Source organism: Mesoplodon bidens (genome assembly GCF_964165515.1).
Source record: "Mesoplodon bidens genome assembly, chromosome: 8".
NCBI lineage: Eukaryota > Metazoa > Chordata > Mammalia > Artiodactyla > Ziphiidae > Mesoplodon > Mesoplodon bidens.
This window is the reverse complement of record NC_138165.1, coordinates 12,152,677-12,176,661: the sequence shown is the minus strand read 5'-3', so window position 1 is coordinate 12,176,661 and position 23,985 is coordinate 12,152,677. Positions and strand designations below refer to the sequence as shown.

The 23,985-nt window shown below is 43.6% G+C and overlaps 2 protein-coding genes across 2 annotated transcripts in view; one reads left to right on the top strand and one right to left on the bottom strand.

Moving 5' to 3' along the window:
- Window positions 1-15,793, top strand: part of LYPD1 (LY6/PLAUR domain containing 1) — a gene marked incomplete at both ends in the record, with an annotated part of 50,897 nt that extends 35,104 nt beyond the window's left edge. Inside the window, one exon of the mRNA XM_081241775.1 lies at window positions 15,558-15,793. Coding sequence (XP_081097901.1) covers window positions 15,558-15,793 — 236 coding nt within the window. The remainder of the gene's footprint in view (window positions 1-15,557) is intronic.
- Window positions 15,794-16,258: 465 nt separating this feature from the next.
- Window positions 16,259-23,985, bottom strand: part of GPR39 (G protein-coupled receptor 39) — a 234,271-nt gene continuing 226,544 nt past the window's right edge. The window contains exon 2 of the mRNA XM_081241774.1: window positions 16,259-16,769. Within this exon, the coding sequence (XP_081097900.1) occupies window positions 16,264-16,769 (506 nt within the window). The 3' untranslated portion in view covers window positions 16,259-16,263. The remainder of the gene's footprint in view (window positions 16,770-23,985) is intronic.

Below are 23,985 nucleotides of genomic sequence, written 5' to 3'. Positions count from 1 at the left end.
CCTGGGAAAGAGAAGGCATGTGATAAAATGGTTCTTTGGAGGTGATGTTTTTTTTAGAAGGTTAAAAAAAAAAGGTACGTCATTTGCATGGTTCTGATTTCAAATGGTTAAAAAGGGTCTGCAGCGGTGTTTTTCATCCCTTTCCCATGACAACCCAGTCTCCTGCCCCAGAGACAACCAGTATTGGCTCCTCCTTTGGTATTCTTCCAAAAATGATTTACGCATATGTATGCAAAATGTATGTAGTGTGTGTATTTTTTTTTGCTATTTGTTTCCCAATGGAAGCATATGATACCATTGTGGGAAATGTAGTAGAGTGGTTAAGAGCATAGATTCTAAAAGCAGTCTTCCTGGGTTCAAATCCCAGCTCTACCATATATTACCTGCGTGGCCCCCAATCAAATTGTTTAACCTGTCTCTGCCTCAGTTGCCTCTTATGCAAAATGTGAATTATCACTAGAGTTTATTTATTTATTTATTATAAAGATTAAATGAGTTAATATTTATGGAGCTCTAAAACTGTATCTGGAATATAGTGAGAAGCATGGGCTCATACGTTAAATAGTTTTCTCTTAAGAAAAGGGTGGGGGAGGGAAGAGGAACTGTCTACCTATACTGTGCTTTGTTATTATTCAGTATTTGATATTGAATATTTGAACATTGCAAAATAATCACCACAATAAGTCTAGTTAACATCCATCACCGTATATAGCATTTTTTTCTTGTGATGAGAGCTTTTTAGATCTACTCTTAGCAACTTTCATACATGAAATGGATTATTATTAACTGCACTCACCATGCTGTACATTACATCACCATGACTTAATTATTTTATAACTGGAAGTCTGTAGCTTATGACCCCCTTCACCCATTCTTCCTATCCCCAGTACCCTGCTTTTGGCAACCACTAATGTGTTCTCTGAAGTTATGAGCTTGTTTGTTACTGTTTTCATTTTAAATTTCACATTTATTTATTTCTATTTATTTTTTTTAATAGATCTTTATTGGATATAATTGCTTCACAATACTGTGTTTCTGTTGTACAACAAAGTGAATCAGCCATATGCATACATATATCCCCATATGCCCTCCCTCTTGAGCCTCCCCGCACCCTCCCTATCCCACCCCTCTAGGTCATCGCAAAGCCCAAAGCTGATCTCCCTGTGCTATGGGGCTGCTTCCCACTAGCCAACTAGTTTACATTCGATGTGTATATATGTCGATGCTACTCTCCCTTTGCCCCAGCTTCCTCCTCCCCCCACCGTGTCCTCAAGTCCATTCTCTATGTCTACATCTTTATTCCTGCCCTGCCACTAGGTTCATCGGTACCTTTTTTTTTTTTAGATTCCATATATATGTGTCAGCATACGGTGTTTGTTTTTCTCTTACTGACTTCCTTCACTCTGTACGACAGACCCTAGGTCCATCCACCTCACTACAGATAACTCAACTTTGTTTCTTTTTATGGCTGAGTAATATTCCATTGTATATATGTGCCACATGTTCTTTATCCATTCATCTGTCGATGGGCACTTGGGTTGCTTCCATGTCCTGGCTATTGTAAATAGAGCTGCAATGAACATTTTGGTATATGATTTTTTGAATTATGGTTTTCTCAGGGTATATGCCCAGTAGTGGGATTGCTGGGTCGTATCATAGTTCCATTTTTAGTTTTTTTAAGGAACTTCCATAATGTTCTCCATGGTGGCTGTATCAATTTACACTCCCACCAACAGTGCAAGAGGGTTCCCTTTTCTCCACACCCTCTCCAGCATTTACTGTTTCTAGATTTTTTGATGATGGCCATTCTGACCAGTGTGAGATGATATCTCATCGTAGTTTTTTTTTTTTCTTTTGCGCTACGCAGGCCTCTCACTGTTGCGGCCTCTCCCGTTGCAGAGCACAGGCTCCGGACATGCAGGCTCAGCGGCCATGGCTCATGGGCCTAGCCATTCTGTGGCATATGGGATCGTCCCGGACCGGGGCACAAACCCGTGTCCCCTGCATCGGCAGGCAGACTCTCAACCACTGCGCCACCAGGGAAGCCCTCATTGTAGTTTTGATTTCCATTTCTCTAATGATTAATGATGTTGAGCATTCCTTCATGTGTTTGTTGGCAGTCTGTATATCTTCTTTGGAGAAATGTCTATTTAGGTCTTCTACCCATTTTTGGATTGGGTTGTTTGTTTTTTTGTTATTGAGCTGCATGAGCTGCTTATAAATTTTGGAGATTAATCCTTTGTCAGTTGCTTCATTTACAAATATTTTCTCCCATTCTGAGGGTTGTCTTTTGGTCTTGTTTATGGTTTCCTTTGCTGTGCAAAAGCTTTGATGTTTCATTAGCTCCCATTTGTTTATTTTTGTTTTTATTTCCATTTCTCTAGGAGGTGGGTCAAAAAGGATCTTGCTGTGATTTATGTCAAAGAGTGTTCTGCCTATGTTTTCCTCTAAGAGTTTGATAGTGTCTGGCCTTACATTTAGGTCTTTAATCCATTTTGAGCTTATTTTTGTGTATGGTGTTAGGGAGTGTTCTAATTTCATACTTTTACATGAAGCTGTCCAGTTTTCACAGCACCACTTATTGAAGAGGCTGTCCTTTCTCCACTGTACATTCCTGCCTCCTTTATCAAAGATAAGGTGACCATATGTGTGTCGGTTTATCTCTGGGCTTTCTATCCTGTTCCATTGATCTATATTTCTGTTTTTGTGCCAGTACCATACTGTCTTGATTACTGTAGCTTTCTAGCATAGTCTGAAGTCAGGGAGCCTGATTCCCCCAGCTCCGTTTTTCGTTCTCAAAATTGCTTTGGCTATTCCAGGTCTTTGTCTTTGCATACAAATTGTGAAATTTTTTGTTCTGGTTCTGTGAAGAATGCCAGTGGTAGTTTGATAGGGATTACATTGAATCTGTAGATTGCTTTGGGTAGTAGAGTCATTTTCACAACGTTGATTCTTCCAATCCACGAACATGGTATATCTTTCCATCTATTTGTATCATCTTTAATTTCTTTCATCAGTGTCTTACAGTTTTCTGCATACAGGTCTTTTGTCTCCTTAGGTAGGTTTATTCCTAGATATTTTATTCTTTTTGTTGCAGTGGTAAATGGGAGTGTTCTCTTAATTTCACTTTAAGATTTTTCATCATTAATGTATAGGAATGCCAGAGATTTCTGTGCATTAATTTTGTATCCTGCTACTTTACCAAATTCATTGATTAACTCTAGTAGTTTTCTGGTAGCATCTTTAGGATTCTCTATGTATAGTATCATGTCATCTGCAAACAGAGACAGCTTTACTTCTTCTTGTCCTATTTGGATTCCTTTTATTTCTTTTTATTCTCTGATTGCTGTGGCTAAAACTTCCAAAACTATGTTGAATAATAGTGGTGAGAGTGGGCAACCTTTTCTTGTTCCTAATCTTAGTGGAAATGCTTTCAGTTTTTCACCATTGAGGATGACGTTGGCTGTGGGTTTGTCATAGATGACCTTTATTATGTTGAGGAAAGTTCCCTCTATGCCTACTTTCTGGAGGGTTTTTTATCATAAATGGGTGTTGAATTTTGTCGAAAGCTTTCTCTGCATCTATTGAGATGATCATATGGTTTTTCTCCTTCAGTCTGTTAATATGGTGTATCACGTTGATTGATTTGCATATATTGAAGAATCCTTGCGTTCCTGGAGTGAACCCCATTGATCATGGTGTATGATCCTTTTCATGTGCTGTTGGATTCTGTTTGCTAGTATTTTGTTGAGGATTTTTGCACCTATGGTCATCAGTGATATTGGCCTGTAGTTTTCTTTCTTTGTGACACCTTTGTCTGGTTTTGGTATCAGGGTGATGGTGGCCTTGTAGAATGAGTTTGGGTGTGTTCCTCCCTCTGCTATATTTTGGAAGAGTTTGAGAAGGATAGGTGTTAGCTCTTCTCTAAATGTTTGATACAATTCGCCTGTGAAGCCATCTGGTCCTGGGCTTTTGTTTGTTGGAAGATTTTTAATCACAGTCTCAATTTCAGTGCTTGTGATTGGTTTGTTCATATTTTCTATTTCTTCCTGGTTCAGTCTCGGCAGGTTCCGCATTTCTAAGAATTTGTTCATTTCTTCCAGGTTGTCCATTTTATTGGCATAGAGTTGCTTGTAGTAATCTCTCATAACCCTTTGTATTTCTGCAGTGTCAGTTGTTACTTCTCCTTTTTCATTTCTCATTCTATTGATTTGAGTCTTCTCCCTTTTTTTCTTGATGAGTCTGGCTAATGGTTTATCAGTTTTGTTTATCTTCTCAAAGAACCAGCTTTTAGTTTTATTGATCTTTGCTATCCTTTCCTTCATTTCTTTTTCATTTATTTCTGATCTGATCTTTATGATTTCTTTCCTTCTGCTAACTTTGGGGTTTTTTTGTTCTTCTTTCTCTAATTGCTTTAGGTGCAAGGTTAGGTTGTTTATTTGAGATGTTTCCTGTTTCTTAAGGTAGGATTGTATTGCTATAAACTTCCCTGTTAGAACTGCTTTTGCTGCATCCCATAGGTTTTGGGTCGTCGTGTCTCCATTGTCATTTGTTTCTAGGTTTTTTTTTGATTTCCTCTTTGATTTCTTCAGTGATCACTTGGTTATTAAGTAGTTGTTTAGCCTCCATGTGTTTGTATTTTTTACAGATCTTTTCCTGTAATTGATATCTAGTTTCATATTGTTGTGGTCACAAAAGATACTTGATATAATTTCAGTTTTCTTAAATTTACCAAGGCTTAATTTGTGACCCAAGATATGATCTATCTTGGAGAATGTTCCATGAGCACTTGAGAAAAATGTGTAATCTGTAGTTTTTGGATGGAATGTCCTATAAATATCAATTCAGTCCATCTTGTTTAATGTATCATTTAAAGCTTGTGTTTCCTTATTTATCTTCATTTTGGCTGATCTGTCCATTGGTGAAAGTGGGGTGTTAAAGTCCTCTACTATGAATGTGTTACTGTCGATTTCCCCTTTTATGGCTGTTAGTATTTGCCTTATGTATTGAGGTGCTTCTATGTTGGGTGCATAAATTTTTACAATTGTTATATCTTCTTCTTGGATAGATCCCTTGATCATTATGTAGTGTCCTTCTTTGTCTCTTGTAATAGTCTTTATTTTAAAGTCTATTTTGTGTGATATGAGAATTGCTACTCCAACTTTCTTTTGGTTTCCATTTGCATGGAATATGTTTTTCCATCCCCTCACTTTCAGTCTGTATGTGTCCCTAGGTCTGAAGTGGGTCTCTTGTAGACAGCATATATATGGGTCTTGTTTTTGTATTCATTCAGCCAGTCTGTGTGTTTTGGTGGGAGCATTTAATCCATTTACATTTAAGGTAATTATCGATATGTATGTTCCTATTCCCATTTTCTTAATTGTTTTGGGTTTGTTATTGTAGGTCTTTTCCTCCTCTTGTGTTTCTTGCCTAGAGAAGTTCCTTTAGCATTTGTTGTAAAGCTGGTTTGGTGGTGCTGAACTCTCTCAGCTTTTGCTTGTCTGTAAGGATTTTAATTTCTCCATCAAATCTGAGTGAGATCCTTGCTGGGTAGAGTAATCTTAGTTGTAGGTTTTTCTCCTTCATCACTTTAAATATGTCCTGCCAGTCCCTTCTGGCTTGCAGAGTTTCTGCTGAAAGATCAGCTGTTAACCTTCTGGGGATTCCCTTGTGTGTTATATGTTGTTTTTCCCTTGCTGCTTTTAATATGTTTTCTTTGTATTTAATTTTTGATAGTTTGATTAATATGTGTCTTGGTGTGTTTCTCCTTGGATTTATCCTGTATGGGACTCCCTGTGCTTCCTGAACTTGATTAAGTATTTCCTTTCCCATATTAGGGAAGTTTTCAACTCTAATCTCTTCAAATATTTTCTCAGTCCCTTTCTTTTTCTCTTCTTCTTTTGGGACCCCTATAATTCGAATGTTGGTGTGTTTAATGTTGTCCCAGAGGTCTCTGAGACTGTCCTTAGTTCTTTCCATTCTTTTTTCTTTATTCTGCAGTAGTTATTTCCACTATTTTATCTTCCAGGTCACTTATCCATTCTTCTGCCTCAGTTATTCTGCTATCGATCCCTTCTAGAGTATTTTTAATTTCATTTATTGTGTTGTTCATCATTGCTTGTTTCATCTTTAGTTCTTCTAGGTCCTTGTTAAATGTTTCTTGCATTTTCTCTGTTCTATTTCCAAGATTTTGGATCATCTTTACTATCATTATTCTGAATTCTTTTTCAGGTAGACTGCCTAGTTCCTCTTCATTTGTTAGGTCTGGCAGGTTTTTATCTTGCTCCTTCATCTGCTGTGTGTTTTCTGTTCCCATTTTGCTTATCTTCGTGTGTTTGGGGTCTCCTTTTTGCAGGCTGCAGGTTCGTAATTCCCATTGTTTTTGGTGTCTGTTCCCAGTGGCTAAAGTTGGTTCAGTGTGTTGTGTAGGCTTCCTGGTAGAGGGGACTAGTGCCTGTGTTCTGGTGGATGAGGCTGGATCTTGTGTTTCTGGTGGGCAAGTCCATGTCTGGTGGTATGTTTTGGGGTGTCTGTGGCCTTATTATGATTTTAGGCAGCCTTTCTGCTAATGGTGGGGTTGTGTTTCTGTCTTGCTAGTTTTTTGGCATAGGGTGTCCAGCACTGTAGCTTGCTGGTCGTTGAGTGAAGCTGGGTGTTGGTGTTGAGTTGGAGATCTTGGGAGATTTTCGCCCTTTGATATTATATGGAGCTGGTAGGTCTCTTGTGGACCAGTGTCCTGAAGTTGGCTCTCCCACCTCAGAGGCACAGCACTGACTCCTGGCTGCAGCACCAAGAGCCTTTCATCCACACGGCTCAGAATAAAAGGGAGAAAAAGTGGAAGGAAGGAAGGAAGGAAGGAAGGAAGGAAGGAAGGAAGGAAGGAAGGAAGGAAGGGGATAATGTAAAATAAAATAAATTTATTAAAATAAAAAATAATTATTAAGAAAAGAAAAATTGTTAAGTAAAAAAAACAAAACAAAACAAAAAACCAGACGGATATAACCCTAGAACAAATGGTAAAAGCAAAGCTATACAGACAAAATCTCACACAGAAGCACACACACCCACACTCACAAAAAGAGTAAAAGGGGAAAATATAATCTATCTTGCTCCCAAAGTCCACCTCCTCAATTTGGGATGATTCGTTGTCCACTCATGTATTCCACAGATGCAGGTACATCAAGTTGATTGTGGAGATTTAATCCGCCGCTCCTGAGGCTGCTGGGAGAGGTTTCCCTTTCTCTTCTTTGTTCGCACAGCTCCTGGGGCTGAGCTTTGGATTTGGCCCCGCCTCTGCGTGTAGGTCGCCGGAGGGCGTCTGTTCTTCGCTCAGACAGGACGGGGTTAACGGAGCCGCTGATTCGGGGGCTCTGGCTCATTCAGGCCGGGCAGAGGGAGGGGCACGGAGTGCAGGGCAAGCCTGCGGCGGCAGAGGCCGGCGTGACGTTGCACCAGCACGAGGCGCGCCTTTTGTTCTCCCGGGGAAGTTGTCCCTGGGTCCTGGGACCCTGGCAGTGGCGGGCTGCACAGGCTCCCCGGAGGGGAGGTGTGGAGAGTGACCTGTGCTCGCACACAGGCTTCTTGGTGGCGGCAGCAGGGGCCTTAGCATCTCATGCCCGTCTCTGGGGTCCGCGCTTTTAGCCGCGGCTCGCGCCCGTCTCTGGAGCTCCTTTAAGCAGCGCTCTGAATCCCCTCTCCTCGCGCACCAGGAAACCAAGAGGGAAGAAAAAGTCTCTTGCCTCTTCGGCAGGTCCAGACTTTTTCCCGGACTCCCTCCCGGCCAGCCGTGGTGCACTAACCCCCTTCAGGCTGTGTTCACGCCGCCAACCCCAGTCCTCTCCCTGCGCTCCCACCGAAGCCTGAGCCTCAGCTCCCAGCCCCGCCCGTCCCGGCGGGAGAGCAGACAAGCCTCTCGGGCTGGTGAGTGCCGCTCGGCACCGATCCTCTGTGCGGGAATCTCTCCGCTTTGCCCTACCCAGGTACGTGGGGAGTTTTTTGCCTTTTGGGAGGTCTGAGGTCTTCTGCCAGCGTTCAGTAGGTGTTCTGCAGGAGTTGTTCCACGTGTGGATGTATTTCTGATGTATTTGTGGGGAGTAAGGTGATCTCCGCGTCTTAGTCTTCCGCCATCTTCCCCCTCTCTTCCCTGTGTTTCCTTTTCGATTTTCTGTCTGGATGATTTGTCCATTGGTGTAAGTGGGGTGTGAAAGTCCCCCACTATTATTGTGTTACTGTTGATTTCTTCTCTTATGGCTGTATTTGCCTTATATATTGAGATGCTCCTATGTTGGGTTCACATATATTTACAATTGTTATATCTTCTTCTTAGATTGATCCCTTGATCATTAAGAAGTATCTTTCTTTGTCTCTTATAACATTCTTCATTTTAAAGTGTATTTTGTCTGATAGAAGTATTGCTACTTCAGCTTTCCTTTGATTACCATTTGCATGGAGTGACTTTTTTCATCCCCTCACTTTCAGTCTTTATGTGTCCCCTAGATGAATTGGGTTTCTTGTAGACAGCATATATACGGGTCTTGTTTTTGTATCTATTCAGCCAGTCTATGTCTTTTGGTTGGAGCATTTAATCCATTTAAGATAATTACTGACATGTATTTTTTATGGCCATTTTGTTAATTGGCTTGGATTTGTTTTGTAGGGCTTTTTTTTTTTTTTTTTTTTTTTGTGGTACGCGGGCCTCTCACTGTTGTGGCCTCTCCCGTTGTGGAGCACAGGCTCCGGATGCGCAGGCTCAGCGGCCATGGCTCACGGGCCTAGCTGCTCCGCGGCATGTGGGATCTTCCTGGACCAGGGCACGAACCCGTGTCCCCTGCATCAAGCAGGCGGACTCTCAACCACTGCGCCACCAGGGAAGCCCTTGTAGGGCTTTTTTCTTCCCTTCCTCTTTATTCTCTTCCCTTGTGATTTGATGACTATCTTTAGCATTGTGTTTGGATTTCTTTTGCCTTTTTTTTTTTTTTTTTTGCGGTACACGGGCCTCTCACTGCTGTGGCCTCTCCTGTTGCAGAGCACAGGCTCTGACGCGCAGGCTCAGCGGCCATGGCTCACGGGCCCAGCCACTCCGCGGCATGTGGGATCTTTCCGGACCAGGGCACAAACCCGTGTCCCCTGCATTGGCAGGCGGACTCTCAACCACTGTGCCACCAGGGAAGCCTTCTTTTGCTTTTTTGTTTGTGTATCTATTGTAGATTATTGGTTTGTGGTTACCATGAGGTTTTGATATAGCAATCTCTATATATACAAGATTGTTTTAAATTGCTGGTCTTTTAATTTCAAATGCATTTCCAATATCCTGCATCTGTACTCTCCTTTTCTCATGACTGCTGGTTTTGATATCATATTTGTGTGTGGATGATTTCCTAACTTCACTGTATGTTTGCCTTTACTGATGAGCTTTTCCATTCATAATTTTCTTATTTCTACTCGTGGCCTTTTTCTTTTCCACCTAGAGAAGTTCCTTTAGCATTTGTTGCAAAGCCAGTCTGGTGGTGGTGAATTCTCTTAGCTTTTGCTTGTCTGTAAAGCTTTCAATTTCTCTGCCTTGCTGGGTAGAATATTCTTGGTTGTAGGTTCTTCCCTTTCACCACTTTAAATATATCATGCCATTCCCTTCTGGCCTACAGAGTTTCTGCTGAAAAATCAGCTGATAACCTTAAGAGAATTCCCTTGGATGTTATTTGTTGCTTTTCCCTTCTTGCTTTTAATATTTTTTCTTTGTCTTTAATTTTTGCCAATTTGATTACTATGTGTCTCGGTGTGTTTCTCCTGCCTGGGACTCTCTGCACTTCCTGGACTTGGGTAACTGTTTCCTTTCCCATGTTAGGGAAGTTTTCAGCTATTATCTCTTCTCTATTTTCTCAGGTCCTTTCTCTCTCTGTTCTCCTTCTTGGACTCCCATAATGCGAATGTTGGTGCATGTATCGTTGTACCAGTGGTGTCTTAGACCGTCCTAATTTTTTTTCATTCTTTTTCTTTATTCTGTTCCACAGGAGTGATTTCTATCATTCCATCTTCCAGCTCACTTATCTATTCTCTGCCTCCATTATTCTGCTGTTCCTTCTAGTTTATTTTTTATTTCAGTTATTGTATTGTTCCTCTTTGTTCTTTAATACTTCTCGGTATTTGTTAAACATTTCTTGTATCTTCTCAATCTGTGCCTCCATTCTTTTTCCGAGATCTTGGATCATCTTTACTATCATTACTCTGAGTTCTTTCTCAGATTCCCTATCTCCACTTAAGTTAGTTGTTCTTCTGGGGTTTTATCTTGTTCCTTCATCTGGGACATATTCCTCTGCTGCCTTTTCATCTTGTCTATCTTTCTGTGAATGTGGTTTTTATCCCACAGGCTGCAGGGTTGTAGTTCTTCTTGCTCCTGCTGTCTGCCCCCTCGTGGATGAGGCTGGTCTAACAGGCTTGTGTAGGCTTCCGGGTGGGAGGGACTGGTTCCTGCCCACTGGTGGGTAGAGCTGGTCTTGTGCCTCTGGTGGACAGGGCCATGTAAGGGATTTGTTTAGCGGGCAACTATGTGCTCAGGAAGACTTTAAGCAGCCTGCCTGCTGATGCGTGGGGCTGTGTCCCTGCCCTGTTGGTTTTTTGGCCTGAGGTGTCCGAGCATTGGACCCTACAGGCTGTTGGGTGGGACCAGGTCTTGGTGAGAAAATGGTGGCCTCCGGGAGGGCTCATGACACTGAGTACTCCCCAGAACTACCACTCCCAGGGTCTTTATCCCCACAGTGAGCCACATCTGCCCCCTACCTCTGCTGGAGACTCTCCAATACCAGCAGGTTGCTCTGGCCCAGGATGTTATGAGGTCACTGCTTTTTATCCTGGGCAGTGGTGTGCACGAGACCTTGTGTGTGCCCTCCGAGAGTGGAGTTTTTGTTTCCCCTAGTACTGTGGAATTCCTGCAATAAGATCCCACTGGCCTTCAAAGCCAGATTCTCTGGGGGCTCCTCATCCAATGGCCAGACCGCCAGGCTGGGGAAGCATGACTTGGGGTCAGAACTTGCACTCCTGTGGGAGAACTTTTGCGATATAATTATTTTCTAGTTTGTGGGTCCCCCACCCGGCGGGTGTGGGATTTGCTTTTATTGCAGTTGTGCTCCTCCTACCATCTCGTTGTGGCCTTCTTTGTCTTTGGGCATAGGATATCTGTTGGTAGGTTCCAGCATTTTTCTGTCAATGGTTGTTCAGCAGTTAGCTGTGATTTTGGTGTTTTCATAAGAAGAGGTGTCCTTCTACTCTGCTATCTTGTGTCCACTCATAGTTTACTTTTATCTTGTGTATCCCTTAACTAATTATTGTAGTTAGTTGTTTTTACTACTTTTGTCTTTTAACCTTCATACAAGCTTTATAAGTGATTAATCCACTACACTTACTATACATTTACCTTTACTAGTGAGATTTATACTTTCATATGTTTTGTTACTAATTAACACCTTTTCTTTTCAACTTACATGAGCCGCTTTAACATTTCTTATAAGGTCGGTTTAGTGGTGATGAACTCCTTTAGCTTTGGCTTGTCTGGAAAACTTTTTATCTCCTTTAATTCTGAACTATAACTTTGCTGGATAGAATATTCTTGTTTGGAAGTTTTTTTTTTTTCTTTCAGCACTTTGAATACTGGCATACCTCAGAGATACTGGGGTTTGGTTCCAGACAACCACAATAAAGGAAATATTGCAACAAAGCAAGTCATACAAGTTTCTTGGTTTCCCAGACTCCCTCCCGCATGTAAAAGTTATGTTTATACTGTAATTTATTGTGTGCAGATAGCATTGTCTTTTTAAAATTTACATATCTTAAGTAAAAAATACAAAGCAAAAACAATTAGAATAGTAACATCAATTATCACCGATCACAGATCACCATGAGAAATATAATAATGAAAAAGTTTGACATATTGTGAGAATTACCAAAACATGACACAGAGACATGAAGTGGGCAAATGCTTTTGGAAAAATGGTGCTGAATAGACTTTCTAAACTCAGGTTGCCACAAACGTTCAGTGTGTAATAAACATAGTATCTGTGAAGGACAATAAAACAAAAAGCAGTAAAATGAGGTATGCCTGTATATTGTGCAACTCCCTTCTGGCCTACAGAGTTTTTCATGAAAAATCTGCTGCTCATTTCATGGGGGTTTCCTTTGAAGTAACAGGCTGTTCCTCTATTACCATTAATATTCTCTCCTTGTCTTATATTTTCACATTTTAATTATTATGTGTCTTGATGTATGTTTCTTTTGGTTCCCCTTATTTGGAACTCTCTGGGCTTCCTGAATCTGGATGTCTGTTTCCTTCCCCAGGTTAGGGAGGTTTTCAGCCATTATTTCTTCAAATAAGTTTTCTACCCCTTTTGTTTTTCTCCCTCTGTGACTCCTGTAATGTGAATATTAATGCACTTGATGTTGTTTCATGAGTCCCTGAAGCTATCTTCCTTTTTTTTTCCCATCCCTTTTTGTTTTCTCTGCTCTTTGATTGGGTCAGTTCCTCTGCCCTGTCTTTGAGTTCATTGATCCTTTCTTCTGCTTCATCTAGTCTGCTCTTGAACCCCTCTAGTGCATTTCTAGTTCAGTAAGTGTACACTTTAGCTCTGTGACTTCTGTTTGGTTCTTATATTTTCTCTCTTTGTTGAAGTTCTCACTGTGTTCATTCTTCTCCCAAGTTCAATGAGCATGTTTAAAACGACTACTTTGAACTTTTTCTTGTAAATTACTTACCTGTTTCATTTAAATTTTCTTCTCCAGTTTTATCTTATTTATTTGTTTGGACCATATTCATCTTTTTCTCCCTTTTGATGATGTGTTTTGGTTTCTGTGCGATAGATGAAACAGCCACCTCTCCCAGTCTTGAAGGGCTGGCCTAGTGTAGGAGATGTACCTTGTCATTCAACCATACCCCAGCTTTGGGTTATCTCTTCAACCTTTCCAATTGTCTAAGCAGCCTATTTTATTTCTAATAGGTCCCAGTAGTTGAGTGTGTGCTGAGATCAGTTAGTGTCCCAAAGAAGAGGATCTCAGCACCTAGATTCAGGCTGATTGGAAGGCAGACCATCTGGCAGCAACTTTTAAAGATGCAAATATATACAGTCCTTCAGGACTACAAGCGTAGGCCCCACTGGCCATCAGAGCCAAGTGATCTGGAGATGTTCCCCTGGGCAGCAGTCACAAAACTGGGGCACCCATCTTGCGTTACTTACCTAACTAACTTACCTCATCACTGACTCTTAGTCCTACAAAGTTAGACTTAGAAATATATCCCCAGCCATGTCACTAAGTGAAAATGCAAATAGGATATACATATATACAGCATATAGGATGTTATGTTATGCTGTTAGGACATATGCACAGACCTCTTCTCCATGGACACATATGTAAATGCAGAGAAACAGGCCTGCAAGGAGGCATCCCAAATTGATAAGCGTGCTTACCTCTGAGGAGGATGTAGCATTGAAAGGAGAGCGGTCAAGGAGCATTTTCTTATCTGTCTGAACATTTTTACAGTAAAAGATGTAGTCAGTACATATTTTTTAATTTTTAAAATTTATTTAAAGGAAAAAAGTTTACTGAAGTTGAGCTGACAACCGACAGTTAGTGGCTTTTAATAGTTAAGAATAAAGACAGTGAGAGGGCTTCCCTGGTGGTGCAGTGGTTGAGAGTCCGCCTGCCGACGCAGGGGATGCGGGTTCGTGCCCCGGTCCGGGAAGATCCCACGTGCCGCGGAGCGGCTGGGCCCGTGAGCCATGGCCGCTGAGCTTGCGCGTCCGGAGCCTGTGCTCCGCAACGGGAGAGGCCACAACAACAGTGAGAGGCCTGCGTACAGGAAAAAAAAAAAAAAAAAAACAGTGAAACTTAATTTTCTAAAATGGGCAATGGTTAGAAAACGTAGACACTCTGGGAACTCTGTAGCATGTTCCTTAGAAATTAAACAGTGCCTCTTGTTCCCCCTACACATCCTCTGTCCATGGGATTTATCTTACCAGACCAGCTACCTTCCAGGTTTTTCTAACAGAGTTACAAAATCAATCCTTACAAACATGCAGTTATAGAAATGACATAAAATTGCATGTTTAATATAAATCTAAAGTATTTCTTTACCTCCCACTTGGGAGTTTTAGGGACTTCAGTTTTTTTTCCACCATTTCTCTAGCATCCAAAGTAGCAATTCTCAAGGGGGAGGATGGGGGCCCAAATGGAAGCAATGCTTGAAAACACACATACCTGCAGGGAGTCAGAGGGGAGGGAGCCCTGGCTACTGGTGGAGTGTGTTGTATCCCTCAGACACGCAGGGCAGCACATGGGCTAAAGGCATCACTTTGAGGTTCAGCTTTAGTATGATGTTGTATGTCCAAAAAGAAAAGTAGTTCGTTGATACAAAACGGCTTCTCTCTCTCTCTCTCTCTCTCCCTCTCTCTCTCTCTCTCTCTCTCTCTCTCTCCCTCCCTCCCTCCCTCTCCCTCTCTCCCTCTCTCCCTCTTTCTCCCTCTCTCCCTCTTTCTCCCTCTCTCCCTCTCTCTCTCTCTCTCTCTCTCATTTGACAGCATGGGACCAGAATGCTTGGTTCAAATCACAGGTGCTCTTCCTAGACGTGTGACTTTGGGCAAGTTCCTAAATCTCTCTTGCCCTTAGGATCCCCATCGGCAAAACGGGGATGACCTTGGGGCTCTCTCTTGCAGGGTTGTTGCAGGTAGTAAATGAGCTAGGAGCCATCTGAAGAGTGCCTGGCACTCAGGAACGTATTTAATAAGCTTAGCTATTGCTTGAATAAACGTCCAGCTTTACAAAGTCAAATGATTACCCAAGACACCCTGATTTGATGATTATGCTGCAATTTGGACCTGACACACAAGCTCCTTAAGATGGGCCCTCCAGTCTTACTGGGAAGACCCTTGATGAGTCCACACAGTATGTGTTAATAAGTGCTGGCTGTGTGGTGCTGACTTGGCAAATGGCCATATGTTCTAAGGGCAAAACTTCCCTTGGAACAAGGCAGCGCTCGGTACACTGTCAGCCAGGCCCCCCCCTCCCTGCACTGAATCCACACAGGGCCTCTTTGGTAGTGATCTCATTTATTCTCTTTGGAGTTTGGTTTTTATTGAGAGAATTCCAGGATTTAATAAACACACAGTTGAGAGCCATCTCTCTGTGGTCGCTTATAAAGTAATAAGAGAGATAAGATCTTGAAGTGCGGCCTGACATCCTCTCTGGCATGAGACAGTGTGAACCAAAAAAAGTAAATAAAAAGAAGTTCTGTCTAGTACACAGTTTAAACAAAAATGAACTTTGATTGTAAAAGCTCTTTATTCACTGGTACTGACATCCCAGAAGCAAGTGAAATGATGCCTGCCTTCTTCACTGCACATGTCATGTATTTGGGGGGCGCTTAACGAAACACCCTGGAGCAGTTCCCTGGCCACACCAAGTTTCTGGGCTGTAGGAGAAGGAAGAAAGTGCTCTCCGTGGGGATTTGGGGTCAGAGGGTTGCCGTCTTTTGGCCAGCGCAGGCTGGTTAATCTTGCTCCTCTGGGTCTGTGTTGCAGGAATCATGTACCGCAAGTCATGCGCGTCGTCGGCTGCCTGCCTCATCGCCTCGGCTGGGTACCAATCCTTCTGCTCCCCAGGGAAACTGAACTCAGTGTGCATCAGCTGCTGCAACACCCCTCTCTGCAACGGGCCCCGGCCCAAGAAAAGGAGCAATTCTGCCCCGGCCGTTCGGCCAGGGCTCCCCAGCACCATCCTGCTCCTCGAATTAGGCCTCCTCTTGGCACACTGCTGAAGCTGAAGGAGATACCAGCCCCTCCTGCATTGTTCTTCTGGCCCACCCTCCCCCAGCCCCCTGAGGTTTTTCTGGGTGTCCTTTGAGTCTGGGTGGCGAGGGGAATCCGTGTTCTCTTTCTTTCAGTTCCTTTGCAAATAATGAAAGAGCTCAGTGTAAAAACAAAACTTTGCGAGCTCTGGATACATTCAGTTTGGCTGAATTTTCAGTGTGTCCTTAATGGAAGGAAGGAGGAGGAACGGATACAGATGGGCCAACTTGCAGAGTTGAGGCCAGGTTGGCAGCAGTATTAGCCCTTAAGGGACACTGTTAAGTGACCGTCTGCTTTGTTCCCAGGCCCCTGTCTTCCACTCCTGTCCCTGATGATGCGGGCACAGTTTGTTTAGTCACTGCTGGATGAAGGTAACCGTCGCTTTCGTGTGGGGAGGGCCCGTGGGCGCTCCAGCTTCCCTTTCTTCCTTGACAGACAGTCACACTTCATGCTCCTGGAAGCCATTTTCGGTGGCAGGGTTGGCAGGTTTCACCTCTGAGTTGGGATCCGGTGACTCACGACTCAACTGCTGAGGCTCAGATTCGGGCTTGGCCTCGCTCTGAAAAGTGCTTAAGAAAACCTTGTTAGTCCTCCTTGCAGAGGAATTGGGCCGGGAAGCCAGGAAGATGAGCGGGCGGCGCGCTAAGCGGGTGCTATCCACGGTGGAGGCCACGTGGGCGCGCAGGCGCTTCTGGTTGGCATGTGGCAACGTCAGCCGGCAGCGCAGCACCTGCCCGAACACGCTGCGGAACTGCTGCGAGGACACGTTGTACAACAGCGGGTTGACGACCGAGCTCAGGTAGAAGAAGGTGTCCGAGAATGGGAGGAGGATCATGTACGCCTGGAAGTAGGACTTGGTCCAGTCGTGCTTGGGTTTGGCCGCAGCCATGATCCTCCGAACCTGGTTAGGCATCCAACACACGGCCAGCGTCACAACGATCAGCCCTGAGCAGGCAGGAGAGGGGAGAGAGAGAGAAAAAAACAGTCATAAGCCCAGCAACAAAAAGATACCCATAAAATACTGAGCCCCTCAGTTCTGTGCTTACTGGCCAGGAAATGGTACCAAATTTTCAAGTTGGGCTTGCTTGATGGCTTTTTTTTGCCACTAGCCAAAAAACAAATTTAACACTGTTTCAAGGCCAGGGGCGTTGACTGTGTTAAAGACCATTAAATGCTTTAGACAATTTATTTATACCTGTTGCTGCCTGTTAATTAAAAAAAATGTTTTTGTTGTTTGTGTACCCAGAAAGCATTTTATGTAGTCCACAAGTCTGGTTTTGGCCTTTAAGGAATAGATGGATACAGTATAGCCACATCAGATGAAACAATATTTGTACTTTAAAGAATGTTTGTTTGTCTAGAGACAATCCAATGATTATTTTCAAGACAAAGGGCAGTGGCAGCCCTTTGATAACAAAGAAGTATATTTAGCGACACTAATTTGGCATTCAATTTCAGGGGAGGCAAAAATCAGGAGTAGCCTGTCACTGAGTGTGTGTTTTGGACATATATTTAGTAGGCGTGCACACCTGTAATTACAATGCTCGCATCTGCAGCAGCACTTCTGTTTCTTTACAGGTGTTTTTAGATGTGTCATATATTTGAGCCTCATGGGGGAAAAAAGGTAATTAGCCAAAAACCATGGAAAATATAAAACTTCGAGTTCAGCTAGTAACTCTCTGGCTCACTGCCTTTGTGTCACTAAGCTGTACCGTCAGCAGCCCCGAAAAGATCAGGCTCTAAAAAGACACCCCTTAGTGGTCCCCCAGAGGATCAAAAGTTGCCTGCATGGACAGATGACTGCACGCCCACATATGTGCATTCTGAATCACGCAATCGCTGCTCCTTCTACAACCTCTTACAGAGAAAAAGATGCTATGTACACCATAGACAACTGATACCACAAATGTCATGAGTATTTATCCACAGTGACCAAAAAAGTAAATAAGAAAAGGAAGAGCAGGGATCTGCAGAGCATTTGCTGTCTTCTCTTGGGTGTCCAGACACCAGAATGTAAGTTTCTGTGTGGGGAGCTGATATCTTAGAGCTGTGTTTTGGATTTTCAGAAATTCTTCCTCCCTCTCCTAAATTTACATAAGAAGAAGAATTCATTCACATTTTCAAACCCTCTGATTCTCTAGGAAGCCACAGGTAAGTGATGGTTGGCAACGACCCCTCCTGTCTCTGATCAATGGTAAATATTTCATTAACAAATGCTCCAGGAAAAGCAGCCATGTTTATCCATCCAGGGTTGGCCCTCCCGCACACACTCGCCTAAGCATCCCTTGCCCGGGGTGGCAGAGGGGGCCCTAGTTATGTTCTCTGGCGCTGAAATCACCCAGTTCTCCCAACAACAAATCCTCCAAAAATCCCAGCTGTCAGCAAAGAAGACCCCTGAAACCTGCTCCGCTGTTAAATTTCCAAACAGGTTTGACAGGTTTCTCGGGTCAAACCTCAGCCCACACTTGAAACACAAACCAATTTGCTTATTTCTTTCCTTTCCTACCCTCAGAACACTCAGTAAATCTAAAAATAAAACAGGCAAAGTAACATATTGATCTGATGAAAGGCAAAAAAAAAAAAAATCACCTTAAGAGTACAGGCTGAAGCACCTAGTTACAGCTGCTGGATGGGAACAAAAACCAACCTTGTTCTGATTGATGACCAAAAAAAAAAAAAAAAAAAACCACCTGCATAGGAAAATCGGGGACTCTTAAGAGGCACGGGTGTGTCCAGTGTCCAGCCACCACTGCTATTCCAAGTGTGTTCTTAAGTTATTTCTCCTTGTTTTTCATCTCATGTAGTGCTGGCTGAAAGGTTCGTCTTGTTAATTGTGAAGGACTCAGGTAACTCACCCAGCGACACAACATATCATCGCAAAGTTTTCTTTTTCTCTCCTTTGCCACTGAATTTCAGAGAACAAGTAACAACCATCCTCTTCTAAGGATTTATTTCTTAGAATGTGGAAACTGAGCACAGGGTTTTAGATGTGTGCTGTGCTCACCTTGGGAGGTCGTGCTTGCAGGTGCCAGAATCTAGAAAGGCAGCGAGAACCACCTTGTACTCACCATGGTTGAACATAGCACAGCTTCTAAAGCCAACGGAAGCAAGGCAAGGAGAAAGAAAAGGCAGCAGTGTGGGGCAAAAGAGAGGAGTTACACGATTGTTCTTCTCCTGTCCTGTTCTCTTCATCTCTTGGTTACATGACCCTTATTCTCCCATTACCCACACCCCTTTGAAGGCTTGTGGCTGGTTTATAGTTTTAGCCAGGATAGAATTCTTGCTCTGAACAGCTGAAGTAAATAAGTAGGAGGTACCTTAGTCTGAACAAGTAAGAAGATGGGGAACCAGACGAGAGATTTCTTTCAATGATGAGGAAAAGAAGGCAAAGGTTAGCCTTCTGAGTGTAGAAGTCAATAGATGGATAGACATGAAAAAAAATACAAATTTGGGGAAGAAGCGAAACAAGGAACTGAGTTGAAAGGGTCAGGGATTAAAAGAGGAGGCACTGGACGGGTCCTGAGATGTAAGAAAGAACCATGCCGATTGCTGATTGCGTTTTCCCTATGTTAGTTCAGTGATAAGTGCTCTCTGCTAATTTCCCATGCATTTCTCACAACAACCTGCTGAGATCAAAACTGTTATTATCTTAATTTTCTAGATGAGGAAGTTGAGGCTCAGAGGTTAGTTACCCAAGGGCTAGCTGTGTAGCCAAGACACATGCTTGCTGGACTCCAAAATCCACAAAAGCTAAATATATATTTTTTTCTCCAAGACAATATTGTCTCTCACGTTGTCAATTTGAAAAATAAAACACAAGCAAGAAAGTAAACATGAGCCATAACCCCACCATACATAATAGGTATTAAACAGCACTGTCCACTAGAAATACAAGCCACATATGTAATTTTAAAATCTCAACCACATTCAAAAAGTAAGAGATAGGTGAAATCAACTTTAATGATTTTAATCCAATATGCCCCAGATATCATTTCACCCCCGGTTTCAACGTGCAACGAATCAAAATATTCATGCGATGTTTTATATTTTCTTACTAAGTCTTTGAAACCCAGTGTGGCTTTTACAACACACTAGCCCCCTCTGGCTAGTGGCTACGCCACAGGTTAAAGTAACCCTTCATAGACGCTCCCTAAAGCAACAAGGCTCCCAATTTCCTTCCCCTCCCATTCCCCACTTCCCAGCCACACACCCAGAGAGTCCTGCCAAACCAAAGAAACCCTCACAGAATCTCCCACCTAGCCTGTATTTATCCTCCGAAGATTCTGACAATGCAACCAAGGTTGAATCTGGATCGTATTTCTGAATACACATTCTCCGCTATCGTGTAGACCAAGTCTATCCAATCTTTTCACAGAAAGCCTTCCCTATAAGGGACTACAAATTACTTAAAGCATAAATAATTCTGAAAACACACAATTTTATTTTGCATTCCTCATTCGAAGCCTTGCCTAGTCATTCTGGAATAACACAGATCGTGCCACATACCTGCCAGGGCTGCTAGAATATACTTCCCCATCTTTGCTCTTGTGCTTTGAAAGATGATTCTGTGCTAGGAAAATGGAGCACTGGGTGCCCAGGTACAGTCAATGGTCAGCGTGAGGTGTGTGCCCATGGACAATGTAACAGCGGTTAGCCTCGGTGGTGTCAGGAGTCAAACTAGCCCCCTTATAAAATTGTCATTTTATAATAACAAGTGAATTGCTCATTTCTACATTTGCAAACAAAGTTCATTATTTTAGATGACACATTGCTGAGAATAAATACCATGTCCAACAGTGACTTTTTATTCTGGCTGTTTCACAACTGGTTCAGCTCCAGTCCCAGCTACTCTGGAGCTGAGACACAGCTTTAAAGTTTTATTCACGCCTTAATAGACCATATTAAAGATATGACTAAATTTACGTTGGGCTGCAATCAATTTGGACTTGTATATTACATTTGGAAAAATCGCTAATGCTTTGGTCTGTGTGGTGTAATCTTGTAGCCCGCAGGTAAATGACTTCAGTGTGAACTTGAATGAAGATCAGTGAACTGAACTCAGTCACGTAAAGCAGGTAAACCGTTTTAAGTGAAACTGTTGATAGATGTGTATTGTACTGCCCACAGCCGTGCACTCTGGGTTAAGAAATACCTTCACACCTTGCCTGTTTTTCCACATAAAGTGTTCCCATTTTTCCTCCTTGATCACTGCACTAAAATGACAAGAGCCATTAGGCAGTGACACAGATTTATTCTCAGCAGAGTACCGTTTAAAAAACAGAAGTAATGCAGATGTCCAACAGCGTCCTGCACTGAAGCCTGATATTTCAACAGCATTCAAGTCAGCCTGCTTGGTTTAGTCTTCGGAAGTGCGTTAAGCTGTGCCGCCTGGGATGTGGTGGCTTCACACATCCGACATCCTGCTCTGTTTTCTCCCCTCCAGTCTTTAAAGTGAAGGTAACTATTTGCGAGTCCCCCAGAAATGACGCACAGTCCTCAGAAAACGGGACAACAGGAAGAGAACTCCCTTGTCCTACGAGGGTCAGAACTGAGGCTACGTGATTTGCTCAAGATCTCACAGGTCACGGGGGCAGGACCACTGCTCAGAATGCTGGGTTCCACCCGAAATTGACCAAAAAGCCTTTCATTATTTTTAAAGGTAGTGGGATGGTTTTGTCTTCCACTTTTTGGCTCAAGGGCTAACCGTTCACAGCATGGAATTCAATGAGGGGCAGGTCCATGTCAGACCCCAGCTAAAGTCAGCACAACACCTCGAGACAGTGGATTCCGTTTTAGAACCAGGTCCCTCAAGAACAGGCACATGACAAAGCTCTGGAGCACACATATTCCCCCCAGAGGAAGCTGAAGTTCTCCCAGAGGAGCTGACGAATGTTTGGAAAACAAAATGTGATTCAAGGTCATGACCTGATGAACAAGTCTTAAGGACACCATTTATCCACCCAATCTGTCCGTCCATCCATTCGCCTATCTGCGTCTGTCTATCGGTCCATCCGTCTGCCCATTTATCTACCTTACATAAGCACCTGCTACAAAAGAATATTTAGCTCGTGCTAAGCAGAAAAGATCTGGATATTTGATCCTTCCTCAAGTGAAGTTATTTTGTTTGCTTTTAAAGAAATCACAAAGATTTACTTTTCCACCTGTCAGAGTCCCGTTTCACTGAATCACGGAAGCCTCGATTTAGGATTTCAGTGATTAGCAGAGCTCTCCATCTCTTCCTGCCCCAATATTCCAACTTCTCTCTAACCCCAACTGCGGTGAGCAGGAGTTAGAGCCCCTGTCCAAGGCACTGATGATAAAACGCTGAGAAGGCTGAGGCAGCCACAGCCTGGTGACTCTTTGCAAAGGGCCATGACAGCCATCTGTACAGAACATTACGGCAGCAATGAGCAGGGCTGGCTGACCTTCCCACAGGTGCGAACACTCCGAAAATTAAAGGAGGGGGACTTCCCTGGCGGTCCAGTGGTTAAGACTTCATCTTCTAATGCAGCGGGTGCGGGTTCGATCCCTGGTCAGGGAGCTAAGACCCCCACATGCCTCGGGGCCAAAAAACCGAAACAAAATAGCAGCAATATTGTAACAAATTCAATAAAGACTTTAAAAATGGTCCACATCAAAAAAAAAATCTTTAAAAACAAATTAAAGGAGAGTAAGAGTTAGTTTGCCTGGAAAATGGCAGCCAGGCCGAGACACAGCACGAACAGGGGATGGAGGAATGCAAGGGCCGCTCCTTTCTGAGAGCTGCAAGGCTCAGTGTGGCCAGAACAAAGGGCTGGGTGGAGCTGGTGGGAATGGAGGCCAGCGAGAAAGCACTGCATCAGTTTGTGGGCAACAAATTAACTTGCGTATAGCAGTGTGCAGCACACCTGCTTGTCAACGGACGTTTAGAATCACAGTTGCCGGTGGGAAGTAAACACACGGTTGGTTGAATGAAGAGCCAGGAAGAGGCAAACGCGTCCAATCAAAGGTTTTAGCGCTTCCCTGAGTTCTGTGGTCGTGTTTGCCAACCTGCTCTTGCCAGCCAGCTGAGACGCTGACTTCCACCCAAGGAGCCCAAATCAGTGCAAACCTTGGTTTAGTCTCTCACCTCTGAGACAGCGGTTCTCAAAGCGGGGGTTCCCGGAACAGCAGCATCAGTACTACCTGGGAACGTGGGAGAAATGCACAACCCAGACCCGCTGCATCAGAGACTTGCAGGTGGGACCCCTGGGGTTCACAAGGCCACTTGGTTGGTGCTGATACTCAAATTTGAGAACCGCTGGTCTAAGAGAAGCACAGATGGAGGTGGAGCCTGGATCAGTGGGCATTGGTGTGGCCTTATCAGCACACCACACCCTGTCACGGGCTTGCCTTTGAAGCGTCGCATTCGAAGGAGTGTAGTAACTCTGAAACTGCCCCCACTGGCTCCTCGCATTTCTGAGGGCAGCCCTCCCTCTCTTCCCCTCTCCCTCTCCCCTCTTCCTTGCCCTTTCCTCTCCCTGCTCCCCTCTCCTGTCTTTCCCCCCCTCTTTCTTTACATGTGTCTCCAGTAAGGAAAGCAATGGCGCCTCTCCTTTCTCTGCACTGTTTCTTTCCCCCTTTCTCCTCTCCATCTTTTCCCAGGGTCACCATAACCAAGCCATATCCAATCTTGCTTACGTGGCCAGCACACACCACTTCCCTTTTTTTTCTTGGATGGCTTTGAGACCGTGGCTGGATCAGCCGCAGGCACGTTCCTTAATGGCTAACAGGTGGCTTCCTAGAAGGATGGCCACCACTCATTATTGCTAAGTTTGCCAGTGGAAAGTGAGGGGCTTTGGAAGCAGCACAGATGGGGTGTGAGGAACACAGGTGATGGCTGTGCACTGGACATGCTCCCCATTCTCCCCCCGGCTGAGAGCCACTCCATGTCCTATGTCCTCTGACCCTGCCAGGGCTTGCCTAGACGCCGTGTGGTCCCTTTTTCCATACCCCCATCAGCTTAGGGACCTTCATTTAAAACTCTGATCTGCCCCCTTGTTCTCTTTCCTATTGAGAAATATTCTTTAGGAGAAGGTAGGAGAGCTGTTGGGATTTGGTTTTCAGAGAAGGGTGCAGGTCACAGCTTTAAAAGGATGTAAAGGCCACAGATGGCTGCTTCTGTCCATGAGGACAGATGGTC